Below are 27,738 nucleotides of genomic sequence, written 5' to 3'. Positions count from 1 at the left end.
TCAAATTAAAAATTATTCAAGATCCTAAATGTAGTAAATGCAGTGAGCCATACGCCGATATAAACCACATTATTTTTAAATGCGAGTCATTGAAGTTGCATAGATTAATCCTGGCTTCGGATATAGATAAAATTTGCTCAGAAAATAAAATAAATACTCCCCGCCGCCCAGAAGAAATATTAGCCAACCCAAGATTTTTCAAACCATTATTCAAGTTTATATGTTCGACAATAGAGAAGATATAATAAGGAAAAAAAAAAAAATCTGAAGTGTAGAAGTTTTTGTTTATAATTATATACATAATAAAATAGTAAAAATTTGTACAGTTTAGAGCGAAGGACTCGAATCCAGCTCTCAATAAATTAAAAAAAAAAAAAAATCTCTTCCCGTGGATGTCGTAAAAGGTGACTAGGGATATCTCCTTTCAGCAGCTTAGCATTTTATTTCTTAAATTATTAGTAATTTTTAACCGTCTTTAAAAAAGGAAGATGTTACTCAATTCGACCGAGATATCGAATATATATAATTATATTAATGTATGTTCGGAGATAACTTCGTCGTTTATGAACTGATTTTGATAAATAAAAATTGTTGGAAAGGAGATATCCTAAGGTACCATGAGAAGGAAACTAGGATCCAATGATGGGATCCCAGAAAAATCGAGAGAAACCCTCGAAATCCACATAACTTTTTACTGGGTGTATCGTATTTGATGATTTTTAATTTCATCGAAAGCTTAAGTTTATTATGTGGTCACATTTAAATTTCATCGAAATCTGCTTACAACTTTTGGACTAATTTTTGATAATGCCTATTTACTTGACTATTTTTTCGTCTACCTACGTCGTATTACTTGTCGATGTACTTAATTAAAATGGGTTTTTTTCGTTTGCCAGCAAACACAATTATTATAATAAATAACAATTTATTTATTTATACTTTAAGAAATTTTTCTATTGTACTTTAAATGATCTACTTAATGTACTACACTACATAAGGTCAAACAGCATCACAGGGAAATGATAATGTAAATACTCATTATAATACAGTAGAGGAACACTGGTACTTTTTGCAACCGTGCGAAGCCGGGTCGGATTGCTAATATTCATTAAACTAGAAATATTGTATCAGTCAGCTGTTGTTGTGGCTACCTTAAGCATAGACAGTGTATTTGTGTATGTCAAACATTTATTATTAGGTGCGCCACGTGGTTTCACCCGTGTGAATTCCGAATTTCCGAACCCGGGGTATTGTTGGGATAAAAATTATGTGCCTATGATTTATTCTAAATCTCCAACTATTTACGTGATAAGTTTTATTATAATTGGTCCAGTAGTTCTTTGCGTGAAGAGTAACAAACATACATAAACACAGATACTTAAATTCATTCTCACCTTCTACATTTATAATATTATTGGAGAATTATATGAAAAGTAAAAGATAAACAACATTTTTATTGTATTTTATACATTATTAATAAATCAACACAATAGCTTGACAATAAATAAAGATTTTTATCTCATGATAATTTAATCAAAATAATCATCTATATCAATGTCCGGATTAAGTATATCATCACCAAAAGGAGAAAGATCAATTTGATCTAAAATTAAGTTTTCACACATTTCTTCTAGATCAGTTTCACCAATCAATATTGCTCCCTGCAACCTTTCATTCTGAAGTACAAATTTTATATATTCTTGCCCAGGAGTAGTCCTCAGTAGGATTTCATAGTCATTGCCTAAGCCTTGACCATTGTATTTGCCTAATAATACAACCCGAAATCCAAAAAGAGTTGTACAATGAGTAAATAGTTCAAAACAGAAATCTTGTAAAACTTCCTCATTTGTAATTCTAGCATGCATAGCTTTAGCAGCCATTCCGGCCATCTGACGTGCTTGAGTCCACAACCTTAGCTGAAACCAATGTGGAGAATATTCCCAGGTAGCACAAGCTACATCTCCAGCGGCATACACATCTCTGATTGAAGTTTCCTGAAATTCATTTACAGCTAAACCACCATCTGGGCCTCTTTTCGGTGTTTCATCCCAAGAGAAATTTACAGCAGGCTCCACACCAGTAGCTGATATGACAAAATCACATTGTACTGTTCTTCCATTTGTTAATTTTACATTTAAAGTATATTCCTGGTCAGTAACCTCTTCCACTGATTCAATTTCAACTTTATAAATAATTTCAAGTTCCTGCTCTCCACTTTCATTCCTTACGTTTTCTAATTTCTTATACCAGTCAGGCCCTAATGCAGCTGACTTCAAATCTTTATTAATAGAAACAACTGTATCCTCTTCAGTAAAAACATGCCTCCTTAAGATTGTATTTTCCTTTTTATCCAATTTATTTTTAAATGAATCTTGAAAAAATTGAGCAGCTCCAGGATCAACAAATGTGGCAGATATGTAATCATCTCTTATCACCCACACTTTCTGTATACCTCTTGTAGCATGAACAATTTCTGAGGCAATACCTCCATTACCAACTATGACCATTCGACGTCCATCTTTAAGCTTTTCTTGGAAATCCTTTACGGAGTCGGTGTCTCTTATACCAAGTATTCTATTATACTTATTTGAGTCTGAAATTAACCTTGGTATCCCACCAGTACATATGCATACAACGTCATACTCAACTGAAACATTCTCTTCGGTAATTGCTATTTTATTTTTTGTGTCTAAGTGCTTCAATGAGTCATATACAATTTTTAAATTTGGATGTATTTTTAACAAGGAGCTGGCTTCAGTATCACTAACATCAAACTTTACTACCGTCTTGGCGTAGAAGCTTACATTGCTCACATTTTTGACTAGTGAAGAAGCAGTGATTATTACAAGTTTTTCTTCAGGGTGCAAAATTGCTAAGGTTTCCACACAAGTAACTCCGGCTATGCCACCACCAATAACTAAATATCTTGTTTTTATTGTAGTCATTTTTACAATCAGTACATTGAATTTTTCGATATAAATAGAATATAGTTTAAAAAATATCTTACTTAAGAGTAGACACTTCGTTTTATTAATAATAGTATATTTATGTTATAAATAATAAAAAATAAAATAGCAATCAACTAAACTATATTTTATTAGCTTGTGTTTGTAATAAATGTTACTCTAACACTTACAAGAAACCCTAATTAATTACTAATAACTTTCCTTCCTATATATAATAAAGTACTCTGTGCTAATAACATAATGAGTAAAATTTTAGTTTTTCACATTGACATCTCGAATTACTGAATTAGGAATATTTCCTATATATACAAAATACCTACTCTATGGGCATAAAATTAGCGAATGGTGACAGAAACATAATCGATTTTTAATATCGATTCCGATTTGCACGAATTTTTGCAGTCTTTTTACTTAACTTTCATGCACACTTTCATGTTATAAAGTTTACATTAGTTAGATTATATTACTTTACCTAATTTGGTTCAATAAATTGATTATTTGCATAATTTTTCCAAAAATTTTGAACTTTTAGATCTAATTGGCATTAAAGTTCCCCAAGATCCAAGACGAGACGCGATTCTTTTTTAATAATTGTTACGAATGAAGATATATTTATCTGTGTGTATTGTCATAATGACAACTGATCGTTACATATAAAACCAAAATATCAATACTGAAACGAAATCAAGTGGATAAAGTCATATTTCTAAAATAATGATGTTTATATTATGTAAAAAAAACATGTAACCGTATAATGTATATTCGTTCGAAGAAGTAAAATGTCAAATATCATAATACAGAAACGACCTAATATCTAAAAAATATTAAAATTAATTTGTTTACGTATATTTTCTTGTTAACTATTATAATCATGTTAAAATGTCTCATATATATTTTCCTACCAATATGTGTATCGATGCTATTTTATTTTCCGTATGCTTTGAGTGTAACTTATATATCAGTTCTTAGTTTGTGTTGTGTTTTGGGTGTTTTTGTTTTAACACTATGGGGTCATATCGCGCTCTCATCACCGCACCAAACTTCGCTGTTCCTATTAGATAACATTGAAAAAGAGGCACGAATTTTAGATGCAACAATCAGGGTTGGTATAAATTTAAATTTGCTAATGAACGGTTGATTAGAATTTCTAGATTTAATTTATATCCACTTTTAACCAATAGTTGTTAAGTATTTAGCATTACTAGACAGTTGAGAATTTTGTAAACATACACACAGTTGTACAGGATGTTCGCCATCTAACTACGTTCCTTCAAACGGGGGGTTCTGTAGGTGTAATAGATCATGTTCCGCATAAAAAACTACTAGTAAATTCTTAAATTTGTCTTTGTTTAAATAGACAAGCTACTTTGATGAACTTATTTCGCATGATACCTTTCGTGAACGTCTAAGGCCATAAAACTAACAGAACCACATTTTCGATGGAACATACTCAGGAGGACGAACATTCTGTATAATAAAAAAACATTACATTGCTTACCAATTTGTAACCAAAGTAGTTCTATTCATGTAATTCTTGAACCTTTTGACGACATTTCTAAACTTTTTTCAATCATATTTATTTATAGGAGGAACAAAATAACTGGATTTATGTAGCTAAAAAACCTCATTTACCTGTTATTTTCGGAAGGACTGTAGATAGTCAATTACAATTACTAATCGACAATTTTCTGAGAGACTTTGTTGCACGTTGGCTAAAAGAACTCTCATATAAACCAGAGCCTGTAATTGATAAGTTCAAAGAACACACTTGGAGCGCTGTCCAGAGTTTATATGAGCGTCTGTTGAAAGTTGATGCTGAAAAATTACTAGCCAATGACATAGTCACAAAAATAACTCAACATTTTGAAAGGATCAGAATAGCTAGAAGTTGTGCGTAAGTAGCGACTTTAGAGTTAAATAAATTTTCATTATTTTCTCATTCCACTTAAAGGTCTAAAATACACTTTGTTAAAAATTAATAAACTTAATTTTATTGTTTATCAAACTTATTTGAATGATTTAATAATTTCTGTTTAGTTTTGAATAATCACAATTTAAGAATTTAATTTTCATTTTAAAAAACTAAACAAATCTTAGTTACTTTTTAAGAATATTGTACACTGTAATTTAATTATAACATTTTGTGCCAGCTTGGTCTATTTTATAGTATTGAGATTGTAGTATATACTTCATGTAAAGATGGGGGAAGATTTGTGTATTTACTTTTTTAGATATTTAAGATTTTTAGATTCTTTATCCTTCACATAAAACATGTATAATGTCTTGGTTCAATTTTAGGTTGGAATTAAATCAACCACCAGTTTTTGCACTAGCCTCTCACTTGATGTCAAGTGATACCGAACTCCACTACTTGCGTCAAATCAGTGAACTGATTGTTATGTTCTTGATGCCACGCTGCTATTCTTTGACTCCAGTTTCATATCTCATGAGAGAGATATTAGCTTGCAAAAGTGTGTATTTATTATGTTAATGTTAAATTTAATTCATGAATTAAAAAAATATTCTATTTTATTGATTTAAAATTTGATTATTTTAGTAGCTGTTTCTTGACAAACTTTCAAATCTTATATTACAAAATTATCATGTGCTTGGCTATAAATTTTCTCTGCCTTAAATTATAGTTCTACAGCCTGCAATTGATCTTATTACCGAGCCCGATTACATAAACCAAAAGATAATTCAATATCTTGAAGCTCAAAAGGAAGTAGATGCAATGCATATAAGGACACATGAGTATGCTAAAACATTTGAAGATTATATAAGGCTTATTACAAACTGCAACAATGTGGACACACTGAAACGTTTGAGGTAAACATGTACTGTAACACTTTCATAACTGAGAATTAACAGAGCTTGAACTTCTTAACAATGAATGCACGAAACATGCACTATATCACCAGAATAAACTATACTTACAACTTGTTGACCTAGCTAATATCATATCGCCATGTTTTCATATATCGATTTTATTTTTATTTTCGTTTAAACAAACCTGGACCTGAAAATAAGGAACACATAATTGTGTTTGCAGACAAACGAAAAAAAAACGACTTCAATTATATCGACAAGTAATACAACGTAGTTCGACGAAAAAATAGTCAAGTAACTACGCGTTATCAAAGATTACTCAAAAAGTAGTTATCAGATCTCGATAAAATTTAAATGTGACCACATAATAAACATCAGCTTTTGATTAAATTAAAAATTATCAAAATCGGTACACCCAGTAAAAAGTTATGCGGATTTTCGAGAGATTCCCTCGATTTCTCTGGGATCCCATCATTAGATCCTGGTTTCCTTATCATGGTTCCAAACTTGGGATATCCCCTTTCCAACAAAAAAGAAATATCAAAATCGGTACACCCAGTAGAAAGTTATGCGGTATAATACAACGTAGGTCGACGAAAAAAGCGTCAAGTAAAAACGCATTATTAGATGCCTTTGCAAGCAAACACAATTATTATTTATGTAGATAATATTTTTCATGTAAATATTTCAGATATGACATTGTGACACAAATTATGCAAGCAACAACATTACAAAATATTAAAAGGGCAAAAGGAATAGATATTGATGTGATTGAAAAAAGTGGAAACCAAAACAATATTAGCAGGCAACAAGTGACTGATGCTAAGAAATTGAAAAGATACATCGACCAACTGACTATAGCAAAAGCAGAGTGTGAAGAAGCTTTAAGGAAGTTGGGCTGGGATGGAGCTTTTCCAGTAGTGGAGTCAGATAGCAAGGTTTACATTTGTATACAAACATTGTCAAAATATTTTTTTGGGAAAATTCAGATTTAGGTTCTTTAATGATTTTTTTTTTTTATGTCACTAGGTCGGCAAACAAGCGTACGGTTCACCTGATGGTAAGCGATTGCCGTAGCTTATAGACGCCTGCAAGCGCGTTGCCGACCCAATCCCCAATCCCCCCAGGAGCTATACTGCATGAAAACAGTATTATTTTGCTGTGATCTTCTGTAAGGTCGAGGTACTACCCCAGTCGGGCTGCTCCATATTTTGAGCAGGAAATTCCTGCTGTGCCCTACCTCACTTAAAACTACTATTGTCTAAAATTGTCTATGAAAAAAATCTGAAATGTTAATCATGAATGAGTTTTTAGAAGACTCAAAACAAAATTTTGTATTTGAGGTGCTTGCTTATCCAATGGAAACATATTAGAAAAAAATTTAGTCAAATATTTCTGTCAAATGTTCTTAGTAGGCATCTAAAATAAACCTAAAATTCTATCTTACGATTTATTAATCGATGATTTTATAATTTTAAACTGCCATATTATTATGCCAACATCTTTGTAAAAATGATTTATAATTATGATTTTTAATGTGCTATAAAGAATATAATATAATATTTATTTATATAATTATATGTACGTATAAGTGTACAAAAATTTACGGACCCTTTTTTGCTTATTATATAATATCTGTGACTATTTTCCGAAAAATTGCATCTTTTTCGAAATCTGCATCCTTTTCCTTTACCATCTTGTTTTAAATTTCTTTTATGCTAATCGAATAAATTGTCTCATATATTTCATAATTATTAAGTCGTTTTATAGTTAAGAATATTGGATTATCCCTCAAATATCATGACAAATTTAATTCACAGGCAATGCCTCTACACAAAATAATGGAAAGCGTAATAGGTCGACGCTACCTCTCAATGTTCTTAGAAACATTATGTTCACAAGGATTAGTCGGTTTCTGGTCAGCTGTTGAGGAATTACGTCACAGTCCAAGAAGCAGTTGGCATCAACTAGGAGCTGAAATATTTTACACCTACATAAGATCGCCTAGTGCAGAAATTAAAGTTGACAAAGTAAGGATTGCACTTATTATGTTACCTTAGTATAGTTCGCGTCATGTAAAAAGAACGCTGAATGAAACTGGAGGGGGTGCGTTTGCGCATGGGTATACTCGCGCACAAAAGTACTACTGTTTTATTTTTTAATTAAGCTTTCACTCGCGGTTTCGTATAATGGTTATTGGTAGGTACATTAAAAAATACTAGAAATACCAGTGTGAATAATTCAGACTAAATAAGCATAATAATTATCACTTTACAAAATTACAATTTTTATTAAACAAAAGCAAAAACAAATTTTTTAGTTATTGAAATGTCGTATACAAAAATATTAATTATCTATCCTCTCGATATTCGTATCTTAATAGTTTTTATGTGTTTAAAATGATAAATTGATAATTGATATTTGTTTTTAGTGAAATAAATAGTAAATGGAGTCTTACAAGTGTCCGTATGCTAATGTGTTGTGAAAGTGAGTGATAAATGCAGAAAAAAACGTGAATTACGATTGACAGTGGTTTGTTTACCAAATAAGACTGTTCCAAAAAATGAACAGTACGAAAAAGTTTTATCAAGAGTTGGCAACACTGTAAATTTGGCCTTTGCGCATTTTGACAACCAGCGTTCTTTTTACATGACGCGATATTATAAATAATTTTTCTCACTACTCTATGTAAAACTATTTCGTAATTTGAAACTTTTGTGAGCGATAATATTTTGAGTCGACGTCAAACTGTCCAACCAATAGCACACCGGCAAGCATGCGACACGTGATAAACACTCCCGCCCCCTACCTCATACCACCAAATAGACCGATAAATCGCTTCTGCGCAGTTTCAAGGCCAGCGTTCTTTTTACATGACGCGAACTATACCTATGAACCTGATCTTTAATATACACGTTATTAGTAGAAATTGTATTTGTTTTACCTGTCACCTACTACATTATAAATAAATCTGTGTAATTCACCTATTTATTCGTCAAAGATGGTGCAAATACTGTCTACTAATCATAAATATTGATAATCGTCGATATCTTCTATGTATATATATTGTAAATGTATTTAATATAAATTAGAATTGTTCTTTTAATAGTAAGGTTTGATATGAGATTTAAAAATAACAATATAAGTACTTTGTAGGAAACTAGGAAAAGAATGGAAGCATTTCTTTTGGGTGATAAAGGTCCAGAAGTATTCTACGAAGTTCAAGATACAGTTGTAGATACTATTCAAGAAAAGTATTATCAGTCATTTTTGATGAGTGAGCAGTATAAAGGTTTAGTGGCTGAACTAGCCACCGAGGAGGCTAACCAAGGTAAATCCAATAAAATCTTTCATATAAAATATATAAGTAATACTTAAGTTACTTAAAATCAAATGAATAATACTATTTGGATACAGCGTTTTAATTTACTAAAATTAAAATTGGTCAACAAAAATGTACATATGTACACAAAAATGTGTAAAAATAGTTTATTGTTGTATTGAACTCAAGTGTATATTTTAAAATTTTTCTTTTGCTACATTTTAAATTTGATAATATATAATGTGTCACAGAACTGTGTTCAGAAAGGTCTCCGATCGAAGACCGTCAGCTATCAAACGATTCGGTATCATCAGCTGAAAGCGCGGGCACTGTCCACCTCGCTGAACATTCCACGTACGCGCGGCGGAAACTAGATCAGTTGCAAGAGCGACATAATAACAAGACACAGGTAAAAAATATTATATATTTTATTTATAGCCAGTCTGCTAGTATTGAGGTTATTTGTCTCGTTAAGGAGATACATTCGGAGATTAAGAGGAAAGGATACCGGCTCTTTCACCATACAAACGTAGTCGACTTTTTTCTCCCTGAATAATGACACTAGATCAAAAATTTTTGTAACATAAAACCTTTTACTGCCATGACTATGCCCCTATGTCTTGAATTTTTTCATATTCCTATTATTATAGGAAGTAGGAGACTTCAAAAACTAGAAATATAGCCTAATTTTTTGTACATTTTCAGACACTCATAAAAAAATATATATGCATATTTTCAAAAAAACGAGAACGTAGGGGCATAGCTGAAGGCTTGTTTTCTTACCTTACCTAAAACGGTTTGGGCTGCAGTTGTCCCTTTCTTGCTTTTTGTGGGATAGGTCTGGGGGAGGGAAGGGTCAAAGCAATACGTATATACTCCAGCGAAGTGATGCCTCATAGTCGATAATTATATCGATACACTAGTGATGTAGTTTTTAGTCGATATTTTCTAAAATTCGTATGAACAAAATTAAATAATTTCTCTTTTCATAACTACAATAAAACCGTATTTGTATATGCGGTTTTCATTGTAACACTGTGCAAACCTGGACTAACGAAGGGTTTAGCTAACAAATAACAATGATAATTATGGAAAATAATTATGTTGTTTGTTTTTGGTATCAAATTAAAGGGCTCAAGACAAGGATTTTAAAAAAGTATATGATGATTATTATTACCGTAATACTAATAAAAAATACAATAAGAAAGTTTAAAAAATTAGAACTCTGCTCTTTCCCATGGCTATGCCAAGCAAGCTGCGAGCCGCGCTTCTTCCTCGCCACCTAGGCGAAAATCAACTTCGGGGTTTACTTATTCTTTTCAATATATATATTATCAATTTCGGAATACTCTCTTAGAAGTAATGCATGGTCAAACATAAAAAAAAATATATAGGTACGTGGCGTAAAATATATAGGTAATTGCTTAGTTGTTATCTTGACATTACTGAAGAGCAGATTATTGAACTTGACCGAATCTATGTACCTATGCGATTCGTATTTGGACTTCGCAAATAGAATCATAGTTCTGAATTGCGTAAAAAACTCAAGTAGCACCAGTGGCGTAGCATACACTGTATCAAAATTAGTGGGGGGGGGGGGGTGGGGGGGGGCAAAGGAAGGGTAAAGATTTCTCGCAAAAAAATGCGTGCATTAAATTAAAATAAATATTTATTGATTATAAGTTATTACTTCCTCCTAGAATAGATAATAGTGAGTGTAGTCTGCTGTAGCTGTTCCTGTTCCATCGACGCCCTTAGTTAATTTTTTATCAGTTTTAGTTTTGAAAAACATCAAGTTAATACTTCCGGAAAACTGAATGCAAGGCTATGAATTTTATCAGCAATAATTCCATGAGTTCCTTAATGGAATGAATGTTTTGAATTTTGGATTTTAAGCTAATTTAAAGAGCTTGTATTTCCAAGCTGGAAAGTTATCAGCCTTGACCTGCAGCAATAGATGCGGGGGACCGTTCGCTTCAGCCTGTAAGGCTTACACTATTAGTGAATTCCTATGAACCTCCCGCATCTATATGCGGGGGATTCACAGGCGCATAGCCTGAAGAAGAGATTCAATGCTGCCTCTAGGCCTTATAGGAAGTAAGTCGCTAGGGCAAAGTTCAAATACTTTAGCAGAATTAGTGAGACAATATTGGGTTTTCCAAATGGAACCCGTGCCATTTGTCTCTTATAAAAGCTGTCGAAGGTAACTTCTTTTAGTCTACACTTTCATCATTGCGCGCACCTGAAGGCTCTCTGGCACATTGTCCGAAAAAGAATTCGACTCTTGACGATAAGGGGAAAGCACCATCAAGCATTCAACGGATGCGAGCACGCGATACGTAATGTGCACTTTGAGCAGTGTCGTTCGTCGTGTTCTGCGTTTCTTCCACGTCAAGAAGTCCAGTGGCTCTAATTGTATCCACGCTACTTGGATGCATGGTTTGCAACAAATGTGCGAGCTTTGTGCGCATTCTTTCCGCGTACATTCAAACTGTGGAATGACCTTCTTACCATCTTTTCTCTAAAGGCCATGGGCGACGAAAGCCGTTTTATATCAGATAGCTTCGTCTGTTCGTTGATTTCTCTGGGATCCCATCATCAGATCCTGGTTTCCTTATCATTAGTACCAAACTAGGGATATCTCCTTTCCAACAAAAAAACAATTATCAAAATCGGTTCATAAACGACGGAGTTATCCCCGAACATACATAAATATATATATATATATATATATATATATATATATATATATATATATATACGGTCGAATTGATTAACCTCCTCCTTTTTTTGAAGTCGGTTAAAAAATTGAATCGATTACGTAATTTGCCTAACTAAAAAGACAAAAATAAAATAATAATTAAAAAAACCGCCTGCATGATATTTGTAAGTTTACAGTACATAATAATGTTTTAAATTGTTGTGATTTATTTAGCTGCCTTTGTGTGATAATTGAATTTTTGTCTTGTTCCAGCCTTTTCTGTTGACTTTCTAATAGTTGTTCTTCACGCAGGCGGCTTTTTATGTTTTTTTTTTTCAATTATAATATTATTTTTAACCATTGTTATATCGTCGCAATTATATGTTAATTAATATAATATATCCTACTTATTAATAACTGCGACAACCATGAGACATTACAAATTATATAGGTACTAAGACAAACGTTTTATACTATGTATCTGCTACACTACATGTATATACTATACTTACACTTATACTATATACTACATGTATACACTATATGTATGTATCTCAACACCCATTATTACACACACCTCAACCATGTACCTAATTACATACGTAATTCATAAATAAAGTACCTAAGTATTTCGATAATTACCCACAAAAATATAGTTATATATCAAGTCATAAAAAGTATCCAAGTCAAAATAATAAATCAAAATAATAAGTTGTTTACGAAATCCAATAAAAGTAAGCCGAGTCACTGGAGTACGATGCAGAAAAAATTCAATAAAACAAGCCAAAATCAGAAAAATAGCACAATGTTAGTCAATCACAAACGAAAGATGCGAATACTAAAAAATATCGTCAACAATATTAATACCTGAACAGCTGGCTGGGTCACACATAGATAAAACAGAGCGAAAGCGCGCGGGGCGCGGTAGCGGCATGCAGCGCGACAGAAACATTTTATTCAAATACCTATTTTTCAAAAGTCTCTTCGGTACCCTTTCCTCTTAATCCAAATAATCGATGTATTAAAATGGTGCTTCGAGATACTGTAAGATTATTTTATTTGCTATAATGACATGTTCCTAAAGTTTAAAAATTGTGTTAATCGGTCAGACATCGATGTGATACACACACACTGTGTGGACACATGTGATATGTTAATAAACGTAACGTAGTAGTGAATAGAGGACGTTGTAGTTAGTATATATACGATTAAAGGCCCTGGCCGCACTGAGAGCGTCGCTGAAGCCGGAGTCGCCGGCGCTGGCGATGTTGGCGAACGAGGTGGAGCGGCTGGCGGGCGAGCAGATGCGGCTGGAGGCGCACCTCGCGCGCACCGACACCTGGGCCGAGCACCTCGGCCGCTGGCGCGCCACCGTGCACAGCGCCGAGGTGAGTGCGCTCCCGCTGCTGTGCACTAGTTGGCGAACGAGCTGGAGCGGCTGGAGGCGCACCTCGCGCGCACCGACACCTGGGCCGAGCACCTCGGCCGCTGGCGCGCCACCGTGCACAGCGCCGAGGTGAGTGCGCTCCCGCTACTGTGCACTGTTGGTGGACAAAGTGGACCTGGCTTTGCGGAGACGCTGCTATCCGTCTTACTGCATCTTTTGGAATGATTTTTCGTACGCAGCTTAAAAACAGTATGTGAGGTTAGATTTAAGCCACTAGCTTTGCCATTTACTAAAGCCGACTACTTTAAATTTTGTTTAGTTTTAAGTGCAGTTTTAGAGTGTGAAAGCAACAAACTGTCTTTCAAAGTTTAAAAAATTATTAATAATTTGTCTCTCATATGTACACAGATCATAGACGAATCGAAGCCTCCCCAGTTCGTGATAGTGGTGCATATGGCGGAGCAGGAACCCACCACTACAGACGAAAGACCCGAGCAGATCTCCACTGGCTGGGTACTGTTGAGGACGCTCAATGAATTCCAGGTAAAAGTTGTACTTAGCTTATTATTTCTATTTTAATTAATTTTTTATTCATATTTTTTTTTAAGAGAGAATAGAGTAACCTTTTTTAACGAAAACTCTATTAAATTAATAATGTGAGTGTGCATTTTTTTTTCATAAAAAAAAATGAGCAGTTTCAAATATTTTTGTGCTCTTACTATTTGTCACAATTATCTATTTTGAATAACTAATTAATAGAAGGACATACATCTAAACAGGAAATAAATGGAAGAATGGGAATCGAACCCGCAAATCTTCTGTAATTTAGACGACTACATGCAAAAATACACCAGAGCGGTTGTTAAAAAAATTATTAATATAAGAAAATTATTAGTTTTAATCATACATATGTTATTACTTTCAGGAGCTACATCGAAAATTAAGGCCTTTGTGTTCAGAACTAAAAAATTTGGAACTGCCATCGAATTCCTTTAAATTTATCTTTGGGAAGAATGACAAGAACTCTCTGGATAAAGCCAAGACTCTTATCCAAAAGTATTTAGAAGTAAGTAAAACTTAAAGTATATATACTTAATATTCATATTTTCTATCGCTGCTCATTCAGTTCTAATTAAATTATATTTTTTATTTATTTCAGTTCGTCTTAGAGGACGATAGGTTAAACCAAAGCGAAGCTTTATATACATTTCTTAATCCTAGTTCAGAGTACCTCAAACAAGGAGATCTACCAAAGAAGAATAAATTTTCATTCTCAACGTTATTTAAAAGGTAAAACAATGACAAGTGCTTAATATAGTTATAAAGAATCGTGAAACTATTTTCTTTTTAAGGATATGCTAAAAGTAATATCGTCGGTTATACTGCAATACCGCGAAACTACAAAAAAAAAATTGAGATTTAATGCATAGAGGTTCTTCATAGCAGTTGGCATTGTCCCATGAGATATGACTGTTTCGTCTAATAAAAATGTTTCAAATGATAAAAAGTCAAAAGCGCGGAAGCAACGGTCATCCAAACGTATTTCCGAAACCGCTGTAATGGAATCAAAGGCTGGAAAAGCTTCAAAAGCATAGTAAACTTGTTTGGATCATGACATGGACGAAGAAAAAAATCTCAACCTAAAAATCTAACCAAACAATTTCAACGCTCATTTTGCTTCATTTTCAATTAAATTCTGTAAAAATATGTTGTATATATGTATGTCATTCAAGCTCAAAACATTACGTAGAATTGGTCATAGCATCAAAGTAGGCTACATTATGTTATGTTAACTGTGCAAAATGTTTCTTATAAATAATAAAATTTAATATATATAATTGTTCATTTCACCCTTCTAATAATTCCGCGTTAGTTGCAAAAATGGTAAATTTCGATCAATTTTTGAAGAGGCAATACCGCCAAACTGTTTTTTAATCCAAAAATTAATAAAGGTTTTAATGAGTAATGAATCATAAGAGATAAAAGTACGTAAATTCGTAGTTATGTTATAGTTTAGTCGACTATATTGAGGTTTTCCCTCTCCTGTAAAATTCGTCACCGTGTACTTACGACCTTCTTGTCACTGTCGGTTACGCGGTATGCAGTATTACTGGCGATATTGTTTACAATTATATTGAGAAAACATTTATTTAATTTGCTAAGCTTTGAAATTAATCAACTGATTTTATTAACTCCTACGCTATCAGAAAAAATCATTCAGAAGTTGTGCAGGATATAAAAGTGAAATGCAGAGGAAACCGCAAGCTATATTTAGTTTTCACCCAAAAAGCTTTATAGCACGTGTTAGCTTGTTTTAGCGGGCTTTAGCATAAACTATAAATTAATTGATCATTAACATAAATAGACTTAAATGTTAAGTACACTTAGTAAGATAATATTGATTGTTTTAGTACAAGTAGCGACGTAACAAATAGATCGTCGCAAGAAAAAGAATCATTTCAGCATTTGTCCGCCGATGAAGATGAAATATCACTATATTTAGACGGAAACGGTGGAGACGCGGCGAACAAGAATATAAGCAACTCAATGCGTGGTAATTAACCCAAATATATCAATCCCATTCCATATTGTAACCCTACTTATTTACGTACTGAAGTGGGTTTTCGAAATGTTTATCAAACTTCAAAGTTTTAGGCAAACAATAAATATATTAATATTTACTATTACAATAAATAGAAAACATTTCATAATCAATTTTGAAACCATTGAGCCGATTTTTATGATATTCCTATCAGCAAAAGCTCCAGCTTAATAAATAGATAGAGCCTTGAACTCAACCTCAAGACTTGAGCCATAAAAGACAAGCCTCAACCATAACTACTATTTTTTTTAACGAATTCTCAATATTAACTCTTCGTTTTTGCGTTTGGGTTGTCTGGAAGAAATGGCTAATTAGCCTTAGTTCCGCACATTGTACTATATAATCTGTAACTTCGAGCTTTGTTTATATTGTATCTGTGATTTTTTTTTTTTATGTCACTAGGTCAGCAAACAAGCGTACGGCTCACCTGATGGTAAGCGACTACCGTAGCTTATAGACGCCTGCAACACCAGAAGCATCGCAAGCGCGTTGCCGACCCAATCCCTAATCCCCCCAGAAGCTCTGGTCACCTTACTCACCAACAGGAACACAATACTGCTTGAAAACAGTATTATTTAGCTGTGATCTTCTGTAAGGTCGAGGTACTACCCCAGTCGGGCTGCTCCATATTTTGAGCAGGAAATTCCTACTGTGCCCTACCTCAGTTGTGATGTAAAATGTAGATTAAATACAATTTTTTTTTTTCAATTTATATAATCAGGAGTTGCCCTGGAGGAACGGGATAGCATTGCGGAGCCGCTGTACGCGCTTCTCAGCGAGGTGTTCGACATGCGCGGCGTGTTCCGTTGGCTACGAAAGACGCTCGTCACCTTCGTGCAGATCACATACGGACGCACAATCAACAGGTACGTTACTGAACGATGCGGCATGGTACGGTACGGCACAGTAAGGTATGGTATAGTACGGAACGATATTATAAAGTACGTTATTGCACAGTACGGTACGGCAAGATACGGTACGATATTGTACCGTACGCTACTGTACGATACGGTACGGTATTGGACAGTTAGGTTCAGCATTGAATGGTACGGTACGGTGTAGTGTAGTACGGTGCGGTACAGCTCGTTACAGTACGGTACTGTACGATACGGTACGGTACGATTCGGTACGGTACGGCGTATCAAGATACGGCATGGCACAACTGCTCACTCCACGAACATTGAGTAATTTTTTTTCCACGAGTACGGTAAACAAGAATACAGTCCACCCGATGGTAAACGGTTACCGTAACCTTTTGATGCCTGCAACACCAGATAAAACACTAGCGTTATTACCAACTCTACTCCTGACGATTCCCATAAGTTCTACCTATACTATAGGGTGTTACCAACTCTACTCCTGACGATTCCCATAAGTTCTACCTATACTAAGGCATGGGAAAAATTATTATAAATATAATATTTTTAAACAGTATTATTATACTCTTTTGATGTTTGAGTAATATATACTACCTTATCTCAATAGCATTAAACGTGGATATATAAAAAGTAACCCTTACATTATTTTTAAGGCAAATAAAAGAGACTATATCGTGGCTGTTCTCTGAACAAATGCTGCATTACTATACAAGTATAGTACTGAAGTCCTGGTGGCCTGGCGGGGTACTGAGCGAGACCACGTCCAATAGAAACATTAGGGATAAAGGTAAGTAAATATCGGCTTCTTCTAGAAAATCTGTAAAATGAAAAATAAAATGTTAGATATATATTTAAAAAAATACTCATGTTTAAAAATTCTGTTTTAATCGTATCGATCTTCGTGCAAATGCATATTATCAAACAATTGTTTATTTGACTACTTTTTGTTTTAAGTTTTTACATCGCAAGAACTTAGCACGTATTATTGGTTCTTTAGTGGAAATGTAGTCGTTTATCGACATGCCAATGTGTGTGATATTATATGAATAGACTAAATTTATAATTGATCCGTTATCACTACGTGTTCGTGCGTACGTTAGGTTCATTTCTTTATGCATATGCATTCGTAACATATAGGTATTATTTGTTTGACATTTGCATAAAATTTTTAATTAAATAAAATTATACCATTATATGTATCAATAGTTCAAGAATAAAAAACTATCAATAACTTTGAGTCGTTTACGTGATTACTACTAAATTAAAATTTAAGACAAGTTACCACTCGAATGCAATGACGAATCGCTACAATTGCGCTTGTAAACGTAATCATCACTTACGTAAAACTTGCACCTCATGCGTGTTGCGTACACGTACACGTACGCAATTACGTGCATACGCGTGTGTGAGTGCGTATATAGACTTGCGTCCTGCCTCTGCTTTTGTTAGTGACACAAATGTGTGTGTCACATGCGTGTGTGTACAAGTACTGACTTGTGCGTGTCTGTGTGTAAGTGTGCGTATCATTTATGACGCAGAGAATACACGCACACTGGCGCTGCAACAGCTGAGCGAGAGCGTGGTGGGCGCGCTGTCGTCGCTGGTGGGCGCGCACGCGGCGGCGCGCGGCGCGCACAAGCTGTTCCACACGCTGCAGGAGACCACGCACAACAAGCAGCTCTTCTACGTGAGTACCGGCCCGCTACCCGCTACCCAATGACTTTAGTCGGTCGTTCCTCTCTTCTGTCGTATGTATATTCGTATTTTCATATTTTTTATATAATATGTTTATATATATTTGATATATACATATATGTGTATGTATATATATATATATATATATATATATATATATATATATATATATATATATATATATATGTGTGTGTGTGTATGAGTGTGTAATGTGTATGTAATGTGTATATGTATGTATATTTAAGTATTATATGTATATATTATTTATGTACACCTCCATGCCGTCTAATTCTTTTGTCATGTCCTTTTCATGCTTGAGGTTGTCTGGAAGAGATCGCTCTTTTAGCGATAAGACCGCCTTTTGTACATGTCAATATTTTCTTTTTCTGTGTAATTTTTTTTTCTCTGATAGTGTACAATAAAGAGTATTTGTATTGTATTGTATTGTACCCGCTACTATATAACACAGAGCACACACGCACATGCGCTGCAACTCCTCACTCTTCAGACACTCTGGCTATCTCACTCACCACACGAACATAACACTGCTCGAGAACAGTACTATTTAGCCGTGGTGTTCTGCAAGATTGAGGTAGACATCAGTCGGGCTACTCCTATAAACAGGATATTTTTCGCTATAACTGTTTACCTTGATAAATCTGTCGGGTAGACGCTTAATATGTTTCATTTATTACATGATTTGACAGCCAAAAAAATTTTTTGCTGTTTTTAAAATTCATGTGATACAACAAAAAATTGAGTAAATGAATAACTAAATCATTACAATTTACATGTTATAATCTAATGATTTCAACCAAATATGCTACGAACTTTAAATTTGTTTTAATTAAGGTAGACGTAATATCGAAAAAAAAAAACATTTATAGGGCTATAGACTTAATATATTGTTTCATCATTACAGCCTATACAGTCCACTGCTGGACATAGGCCTCCACAAGTTTATGCCAAAGATTATTTATTATTACATTCTTAATAAAAAAAAATCAACATATAAATTATATAAAACATAAAAATTTAAAACGGTAGAGAAAAACAATACAAAATATAATTATTTTTATTAACTACTATCACACAATTTCTTATGAACAACCCGTAATAATATTAGTATTAATACTACAAATGTAAAAGACAACGGACCAAAAATGAACATTATCATAAATGCTGCAATTATAAAAGTTGCTATCACAAAAATGTATGATTTTGACTTTTTAAAAGAGATCTCGTCGTGTTCCGGCACTTTTCTCTCTATACTGGATATGATCTGCAAATAAATATATATAATATAACTATTACTATAATTATAATGCATAATGAATATTATTAGTTGTATCAATAAAATAATTACCGTATATCTTAGGTTATTGTCGTTACTCGCGAGGAGTATTTTTTCCCCGAGAATGCTTTCTGAAATAATAAAATATTAGCAATTATTATTTATTAATTTAAATAAAGGTTACACGGAGCATACAATAAAAAAAGTGTGTAATTCACACACGGCAGAAGTGACATTTCTGAAAAGTAGCCTACGGAAGATTTTTTTCACCGAGATTACAAAACACTGTGTAATGTATTATAGCTTATTCTCTCCTATACATTTATGTGCTTATTTTTAATCGTTACGTAGATTCTAAAGAGGTTTCACTTCAACATTTATGTAATAATTTAAAGTTGTTTTATGACTATTTACTGCTCTAATTGATTCAGACAACGAATTTTAAAATTAACTAATTATAGACCTTTGAATTTTTTCAATATTAATTTTTTATATAATTATGTATAATAGCTTATAATACATTTCCTAGACTTAAAAAAAAAAAAAAAACTATTCTTAATTTAAGACAGTCGTTTATATATATTAGTTTAGGGGGGAAAGAATGGTCATTTTACATAAATCATTTTAAATCTATTGGTTATATAATAAGAAATATTGGATATACTAGACATGCGATTTTGTAACGGAAGTTCATTTATAACCGTTAAACGTCCGTGTTGACAGATATTCATATAGGGTTATTGCGCCTGTTCGCGTCCACCGCCCAATTCGCGTCCATTTTACGGATCTCACTTTGAAAAGTCTCGAAATTAAGTATACTAAGACGCCAATAAGTCGAAAAATAATTACCGGCTAATACCTCAATGTATAAGAGGCACGTACGCATAGACAAAAGTTCCGTGCATCCAAGCAATCCTGGGTAAAAAAAATAGTTAGTGAGGGCTGTTCAACAAAAGAGCGCGAAGGCACGGAATAATAAGAAGAAAATAGTGGGCAGCGGTTCGTTTGAAGGTGAGTCTTTTATTGTTTTATGTCTATTTTGGATACATAGCTGTTTCTAGGCGTTGGTTATGATAAAAGGAATTATAATAATTATGAATTTGCTTATTTTTTTTATAGTTAATAGTTAAAATAAGGTGGACGCGAACTGCTACACCGAATTTATAAAACTTCCACTTTGCGTCCGCAGTGGACGCAAACTATACCTAAAGGGATTAATAAGAAAACTAAATCGCGTCCATTTTTTAAATTAATTCTATAAGTTTAATACATAAAACTAAAAGTTTAATACCTATTCTACTTTGAATGAAATAAGTAATTTCTTTCTTATTTTTTTCTATTTAAGATGAGTTCTTTGCAGATAAGAAAGAAGAAGGAAAAAAGAACATACACAAAGGAAGATTTAAGGGAAGATTTGCATGAGATCCAAGAGAAGAAGAAATCGGTAAGACAAGCACCTATGCAAAAAATATGCTATTTCGATATTGGACAAAATCAGTGGGTGCAGACCAAGAGGGTACAAAACTTATCTACACAAATAAATAAAATTGGAGTGTCTGTTTGTAATATTATAGTAACACCTTTTTACTAAATGTATATTGATTTATACACGGTACATATACCAAAATAAGCAATCTCTTTACTGTATGATGCCCTAATAAGAAGTCAGCTTGAGTATAATGCGGTAGTATGGTCTCCACATGAAGTCAAATACAGTCTCATACTGGAACGTGTTCAAAATAAATTCACCAGGTTTCTTTACCATAGGCTTTATGGCGTGTATCCCTTGATGTATCCAACATTGTTTGTATTGGGCATGGTTGGATACAACAAGTTGGAGACTAAGAGAGAGCTGGCTCTGGCAACTTATATTTTAAATTATTCCGCGTTGTTGTCAATAATCCAGGGGTACTGCAGTGGATAGGTTTGAGCGTACCCGATAGGTATCATCTACAACGAAGACAGCGACCGAGCTTATTTGCAGTGCCCCACGGCAGAACCGAGCTAGTGCGCAACGGCCCCCTTGCTCGTTCAGTCAGAACGCTAAACTTGGTGGCTGAAACACTAGACCTTTTTTCTTGTTCGTGGAATGAATTCGCAAAAGTTACTTTGTATATAATATGTTATGAGAAATGAATTTAATATTTTTATATTTATTATTGTTTTGTTTTTAGTATTATGTTCAAGTCAGCCAATTCTTTTTTTTATAGTTTACATTTTTTTCCTTTCGCTTTTTGTCTCCTTTACTATGTCTAATGAATTGGGTTATGCCTGTAATATTAGATGTAAGAAAATAAATAAATAAATAAATAAAAACATTTTTTTAGAATTTTTGTCTGTCTGTCTGTTTGCTCCGGCTAATCACTGAAACGACTGGACTGATTTTGACGTTACCATCTAGATAGCTAATGAAATAAGGAGTAAATTAGGCTACTTTTATTTTAGAAATTTATTTATTTTGTAATTCTACGAACAGAACAATATTTTTTTTATTATAATTATAATTCCACGCGGATGAAGTCGCGAGTACAGCTAGTATCAGATAAAACCAAGTAACGAAGAAGAAAACAGCGGTATTATTAATATTTAATAATACCGCTGTTAATAAAAAGGTGTCGTAAGAGGCGATTAAGTTCCTCTACTACCTCGGAACTTAAAAAGCCGACCGATGGCGGGATATCCATCCAACTGCTGGCTTTGAAATACACAGGACGAAGACGGGCAGCAGCGTCTTCGGTACGACAATGCCAGGCCTGTGGTCACCAAACCCGTCAGCCCAGCGTGGTGACTATGAGAAAAACACAGGAGTGAACTTGTCAAGGCCTATGTCCAGTAGTCGACTGCGAAAGGCTGCTGTGATTGTAATTGCAGGCTGATCTTTAGCTTGCTTACATTCCTTTAAAATTCACAGAACAGATAATTGTTGAATTTTAAAGGTGGAATTGCTATTTACTGACTACATAGGTTGTACACAGGTTAATTTGTTTTTTAATTTTAAGTTCTATCAATGTTTAGAAGAATAAATAGGTGTATTATTTTCTTTATAGTGATTTATTAATGTTAATGTGTTGATTTTTAAATAACTATAATTCTTCAATAAATAAATTATTAAAATCCAATGTCTCTTTAGATTATCATAAAAATATCACCTCTTTATTCTTTTTCTAAGCTGGTGGACGCGAAGTGGTCCAGCGGGTGGACGCAAATTGGATTTTATGGACGCAAACTGGGTAAATCGCCTAATTCTGACGTTTGTATTTAAATAAAATAATAACAAGATGTTTCGAACAAAACTGAAAATTAATCTTTAAATAGACTATATAATGAACACAGTAAATAAATTTTTCATAGAAATTAGTGCGGGGACATTTTTATTTTCTTCTTCAAACTTGCCAACTGCACTAAGTGGACGCGAACAGGCGCAATGACCCTATAACATGTCACAGATGCTTGATGATGAACATCAACTATATTTTTTAGCGCATTATTTATAAAGTAAAACTCAAATTTCATACAAGTTTTTTAATTAAAACTTCTTTACGGACGCTTGAGTTGGAGAGTAAGTTGGTGAATGCGTGACGAAAGCGTTACGAAAAGTACGATCGGGCGAGTCGAACGGAAGTTGAGAGTGAGATATAAGTTAGTGAAGATAGAAAGAAAGAAGTAAAGAAGTTTCAGTTCAGTCGTTTTCTTATTTGTCGATAAATGTTGATTGTAACTACTTAATATATATTCTTTATTGCACTTTAAAAAAAATTACAGTTATTTGTATACAAATTTAGTTAGCAACGGTGGACTTATCTAGGAGAGATCTCTTCCAGCTAACCTGTGGTAGTGGAACTAATGTTACATAGCAGGCTAAGAGAATGCAGTAATGTAGACATCATACAGATTCTTGAAAATAAAAACCTTAATAGGTTGAATACATGGAAGAAATATTAAAAATCGGTTAAAGATATATGCTTGAAAATAGATTTGTAAGATTCCACCCTAACCAACAAACATACATACATAGTAAGGTTAATATAACTTTTAATAAACAACGTATGCTTAATACCATTTCTGAGCAGTAGCAGTAGTTTACGCAAAGATAGGTTTAATTTGAACTTTAACGACTGCTTCTGACTAAGAATATAGCTTATAGGACTTATAGAATGGTATGTACTGTATGAGGTATAATGCCTATCGCTCGTATCCACTTTATGTAAAAATATACTTATATATAAATAATTGGACATTTTCGAACGATAACTAATACCAATATATAGAACTATTATACATATAACAATATACATAATTATAATAGAACGATAACTTAAAGAAACAAGAAAAAATTGTATAATAAATTAATTACTATTATTACTAAATATAAAGTCAATATAACTATTTTCAACTAGTTGCCCGGAGAGACTTCGTTCTGTTAAAGTTAATAGGTTTTTTTTTATTTTTTTAGTATTGAAACCTTCTTTGGGCCTTAAGGAACATAAAAATAAATTAGCCGAATTTGTCGAGTCATTCTCTAGTTATGCGCTTAGCAACATTCATTTTTATTTATATAGATGTATAAAATATATTAAATTTCTACATATATTACTCACCGCTGCTATCCACACCTATCGTATTTAATTCTTCTAGTTCCCCCCTTGTTATCACTATTGTACTGTAGTCTTCATTATAGCGGTACATTTGTTCAGCTAACACACGGGTGAAATCTGTTTTATTGAATTCAAACTGTCTTTTTATTTCGTTCAAAAACAGAAATGCTCTCGATCGTTGACATAGCTGAAAAGGTTGTAAGTTTTTTTTATTATTTTTTATTCAATAATTCTAATTATATGTCTAATATTAATTTTTAAAGTAATTTCTTTGTCAAACTTTGTTATGATCAAATAAGATGGTTTAAGTAAACCAAAAATAATAATTACAATATTTACTGGCAAAAGTCACAATGTATATTATTATTTATAAGAAAGTTACAAAAGTTAAAATGATTGGAATGGACAGCAGCCAAATCGCTGGAGTTCCCCTACGCATATTTTACTGGATTTTAATTTAATTAAACAGCGTCACAAGTATTTTATGCTTAGTAGCTAATCTTGATTTGTTCCTTTTTTCTAATAATTTTAGTTTCAAAAATTTCAGTAAAAATAATAAATAAATGTCTCACACTCTACGGCCCCCTGCTAGGAATTACTCCTGTAATTCCTAGTTAGAAAATATTTCTTTTGTTTTTGATTCATTTCTAATATTTGCTATGTATGAGTATCGAACCCATGATTGCCTGAACAGAAAGTGCTGTGACCGTAGGGCCAACACGTCGTCTATAATAATTAATAAATGTAATGCCCTATAGAAAAGTTATCCAACGCTTTTAAATTAAGTACGTTTTAGAATTAATTGTTTATTTATATTTTAAAGCCGTAAAAATAATCAATTTTCAGCGTTTCTTTCAAACTAAAATAAAAAATGTTTTGATACACAAACCTTGTCTGTGACGCAAAAATAAAAATATTCGTCGACCAAAATATAATGAAATAAATAACGTCCATGATAATACGTCATTTTATGATTTCTCCGTGGAATTTTAAGAAGTACTTCATCCAAAATTTCATCAAAATTTCCATCACAGGACGCATACTTATTAAAAATTGTCTTTTGATATGCAACTGCACTATATAAAATTGACATCACAACACTTATTAAATAAATTTATTTAATTAGTTTTATTTTTATGCTGTGTACATGATTACTTTACGAGAAATAAAAACACGCGCGGCTTTGTCGTAGCAATAAAACTGACTGTAAAATTTCAATCGAACGATTTCAGTGCCGTCGCATTCTTCCGCAAATTTACATTCGTAGCGATATCATATAGATATTCACAGAGTCTAAAATTAGGTGCAATGTGGGCACGCTCCTCGTGTATGTTCCGCTAAAACTGTTACTTCCTAAAAGTAATCAATTCTGATGCGGGGTGACAATTTTACAGTATGATCGCTGTGACTGGCATTACTTAAAAAATATTAATACGTGAAGCAAAAATATTAATACGTGAAGCAAAAACTTTGTACCCCTTTTTACGAAAACTGCGCGGATGGAGGAGTATGAAATTTCGCACACTTATGGTTTATATAGAGAAGGAGTGCAGAATACTAATATTTTTTTATAATTATGCATAAAAATAATCAATTAATAAAAAAAAATCACACACTACAAACACATACACACGTTTTGTTTATTATTATAGAAGTACTAGCTGACCCCGCAAAAGCTTCTTTGCCATATATGTTATTAACCTGCTTAATCCCCCCCCCCCCCTTATAACTTAGGGGTATAAAAATAGATGTTGGTCGATTCTCAGACCTACCCGATATGCCCACAAAATTTTATTAAAATCGGTCGAGCCGTTTCGGAGGAGTTCAATGTTTAACACCATGACACGAGAATTTTATATATTAGATAGTCTTAGACAACAGAACCAAAATTACAAATTAATTAATTATTATAGTCGACCACTGGGCGACCACTAGCTTAAAATAAAATGTATGAAAAAAAGTGTAGGGATGGTATGTTTTTTTTTTTTAAGAATTCCCAATTATAAATTGCCAACTGAGAATTCGTAAGAAATGTTACGAAAACGAGAAAAATATTCTTTTTTGAGAGCTTCTATTGCGTACTCTGCCTAAACGGTTAAATCTGTCCAAAAACTATGTATAACGAGATTGATCGCCATTAAAAGTTTTTTAGAAAAAAAGTCCACGACACCATTTGTTCTAAAATAGTGCACTATTTGCGAAGAAAAAAAGTCCACGGCACCATTTGTTCTAAAATAGTGCACTATTTGCGAAGATAGTTTTATAGATATTATATAAATCCTTATCCAAATAAGTGTGTAATTGCTGGGTGGCTACTGCATTAAAGAATATAGCCACCCTCTCTCTTCCCGTGGGTGTCGTAGAAGGCAACTAAGGGATAGCACAGTTCCACTACCACCGTGGAACTTATAAAACCGACCGATGACAGAATAACCATCCAACTGCTGGCTTTGAAATACACAGGCTGAAGCAGCCCGACTGGGAAAGTAGGTACCTTGACCGTCCAGAAGAGCAAAGGTAAACAATACTACTTTCAAGCAATGTCGTGTTCCTATGCTCTATAGGTTACGGTAATTGCTTATCATCAGATAAGCAGTATGCTTTTTTGCCAATCTAGTTGTATAAAAAAAAACTAAATGCGAAAAATTTTTCGTTATAATTCATTTATTTATTCTTTTTTTTTTTTTGCAGGAGATTTTCGAGCTTGTTCTTCTAGAAGTATTTCCGGAACTAAAGCGCTATCAATAAACATTTGAGACGGACTTAAAACGGGTAAAGTTAACGAGATAATGTATTATGTACAGGGAAGTTTAGAAACAAAACCATTACTATATATTTCTTGTATAAAAGGGCTTTATCTTATTTGATACCAGTCATGTGACCAGTTTTAATACATTTTTAACTAGCTCTCTGTATGTTGCAAATAGTATAACGTTGATCTCACACCGTCAGGGCGGATATGTAAAATAATATTTACTTATATGATTTCTGTGATCGTTTTAGCTAAATTAGCTACGTGTGCCAAGACGCTCTCTACTTATTTGATAGTAATTTAATTACATACTTTGTGAATTTGTTTGACGTATGGCGTAACGCTTGTACCTGAATGAGGCTATTCTCACTCAACTTGAAATTTCCAAAAAAATGTATAATAATGTTGTTATACTATGGTTATTTAGAAATACTAATTCGACCAACTCAATCTCCTTATAGTAAATTTGCACCATATATATAGTATAACTATAAGAATTTATTCCTAACTGTTATTTTATCATTTAAAATATTTTTAGTCAAATATTTGACTATATATATATATATTTATGACACATTCCAAGAAAATATCTTTATTTTTTTTAAATGTATTTCTTTTTTTACATAATTTGAGTGTTTACTGTTAACAAACGAGTGAGATGCTAAATTCCTTTAAACTTTGCTTTTTTAGGTATATTTTATTTTATTACCACGCGCA

General features: G+C 33.1%; 3 protein-coding genes across 3 annotated transcripts; 1 reads left to right on the top strand and 2 right to left on the bottom strand.

Moving 5' to 3' along the window:
• Nucleotides 1-1,511: 1,511 nt before the first annotated feature.
• LOC123670232 (pyridine nucleotide-disulfide oxidoreductase domain-containing protein 1) lies at nucleotides 1,512-3,038 on the bottom strand. Its single transcript, XM_045603741.1, has one exon. The coding sequence runs from the start codon at nucleotides 2,943-2,945 to the stop codon at nucleotides 1,530-1,532; it is 1,416 nt and encodes a 471-aa protein (XP_045459697.1). The 5' UTR covers nucleotides 2,946-3,038; the 3' UTR covers nucleotides 1,512-1,529.
• Nucleotides 3,039-3,882: 844 nt separating this feature from the next.
• LOC123670231 (sorting nexin-25) lies at nucleotides 3,883-27,017 on the top strand. The gene is made up of 17 exons (XM_045603740.1): nucleotides 3,883-4,068; nucleotides 4,553-4,860; nucleotides 5,265-5,437; nucleotides 5,609-5,795; nucleotides 6,487-6,733; nucleotides 7,616-7,825; nucleotides 8,952-9,126; nucleotides 9,369-9,526; nucleotides 13,033-13,206; nucleotides 13,614-13,748; nucleotides 14,131-14,271; nucleotides 14,365-14,495; nucleotides 15,617-15,759; nucleotides 16,529-16,673; nucleotides 17,339-17,472; nucleotides 18,224-18,372; nucleotides 26,961-27,017. The coding sequence occupies exons 1-17, from the start codon at nucleotides 3,883-3,885 to the stop codon at nucleotides 27,015-27,017; spliced, it is 2,853 nt and encodes a 950-aa protein (XP_045459696.1).
• LOC123670233 (vesicle-associated membrane protein 7-like) lies at nucleotides 19,440-25,557 on the bottom strand. The gene is made up of 4 exons (XM_045603742.1): nucleotides 25,159-25,557; nucleotides 24,273-24,456; nucleotides 19,747-19,805; nucleotides 19,440-19,662 (listed from the first exon to the last, which is right to left on the bottom strand). Exons 1-4 carry the CDS (start codon nucleotides 25,360-25,362, stop codon nucleotides 19,459-19,461), a joined length of 651 nt encoding a protein of 216 aa, XP_045459698.1. The 5' UTR covers nucleotides 25,363-25,557; the 3' UTR covers nucleotides 19,440-19,458.
• Nucleotides 27,018-27,738: the final 721 nt, after the last annotated feature.

Source organism: Melitaea cinxia, chromosome 4, assembly GCF_905220565.1.
Source record: "Melitaea cinxia chromosome 4, ilMelCinx1.1, whole genome shotgun sequence".
Lineage (NCBI taxonomy): Eukaryota > Metazoa > Arthropoda > Insecta > Lepidoptera > Nymphalidae > Melitaea > Melitaea cinxia.
Note: the sequence above shows the minus strand (reverse complement) of the source record. Positions and strands in the feature narration are given on the sequence as shown.

Bases quoted from the DNA above. Each gene is read 5' to 3' on its own strand.
- LOC123670232 (XM_045603741.1), bottom strand. From the start codon at position 2,945: ATGACTACAATAAAAACAAGATATTTAGTTATTGGTGGTGGCATAGCC.
- LOC123670231 (XM_045603740.1), top strand. From the start codon at position 3,883: ATGCTATTTTATTTTCCGTATGCTTTGAGTGTAACTTATATATCAGTT. The intron at 13,749-14,130 runs GTAAAAGTTGTA...TATTACTTTCAG, and splicing joins GGACGCTCAATGAATTCCAG to GAGCTACATCGAAAATTAAG. The intron at 16,674-17,338 runs GTACGTTACTGA...ATTATTTTTAAG, and splicing joins TACGGACGCACAATCAACAG to GCAAATAAAAGAGACTATAT.
- LOC123670233 (XM_045603742.1), bottom strand. From the start codon at position 25,362: ATGTCAATTTTATATAGTGCAGTTGCATATCAAAAGACAATTTTTAAT. The intron at 24,457-25,158 runs GTTTGTGTATCA...CAACCTTTTCAG, and splicing joins ATTTTTGCGTCACAGACAAG to CTATGTCAACGATCGAGAGC. The intron at 19,806-24,272 runs GTGAGTAATATA...TTATTATTTCAG, and splicing joins GATAGGTGTGGATAGCAGCG to AAAGCATTCTCGGGGAAAAA.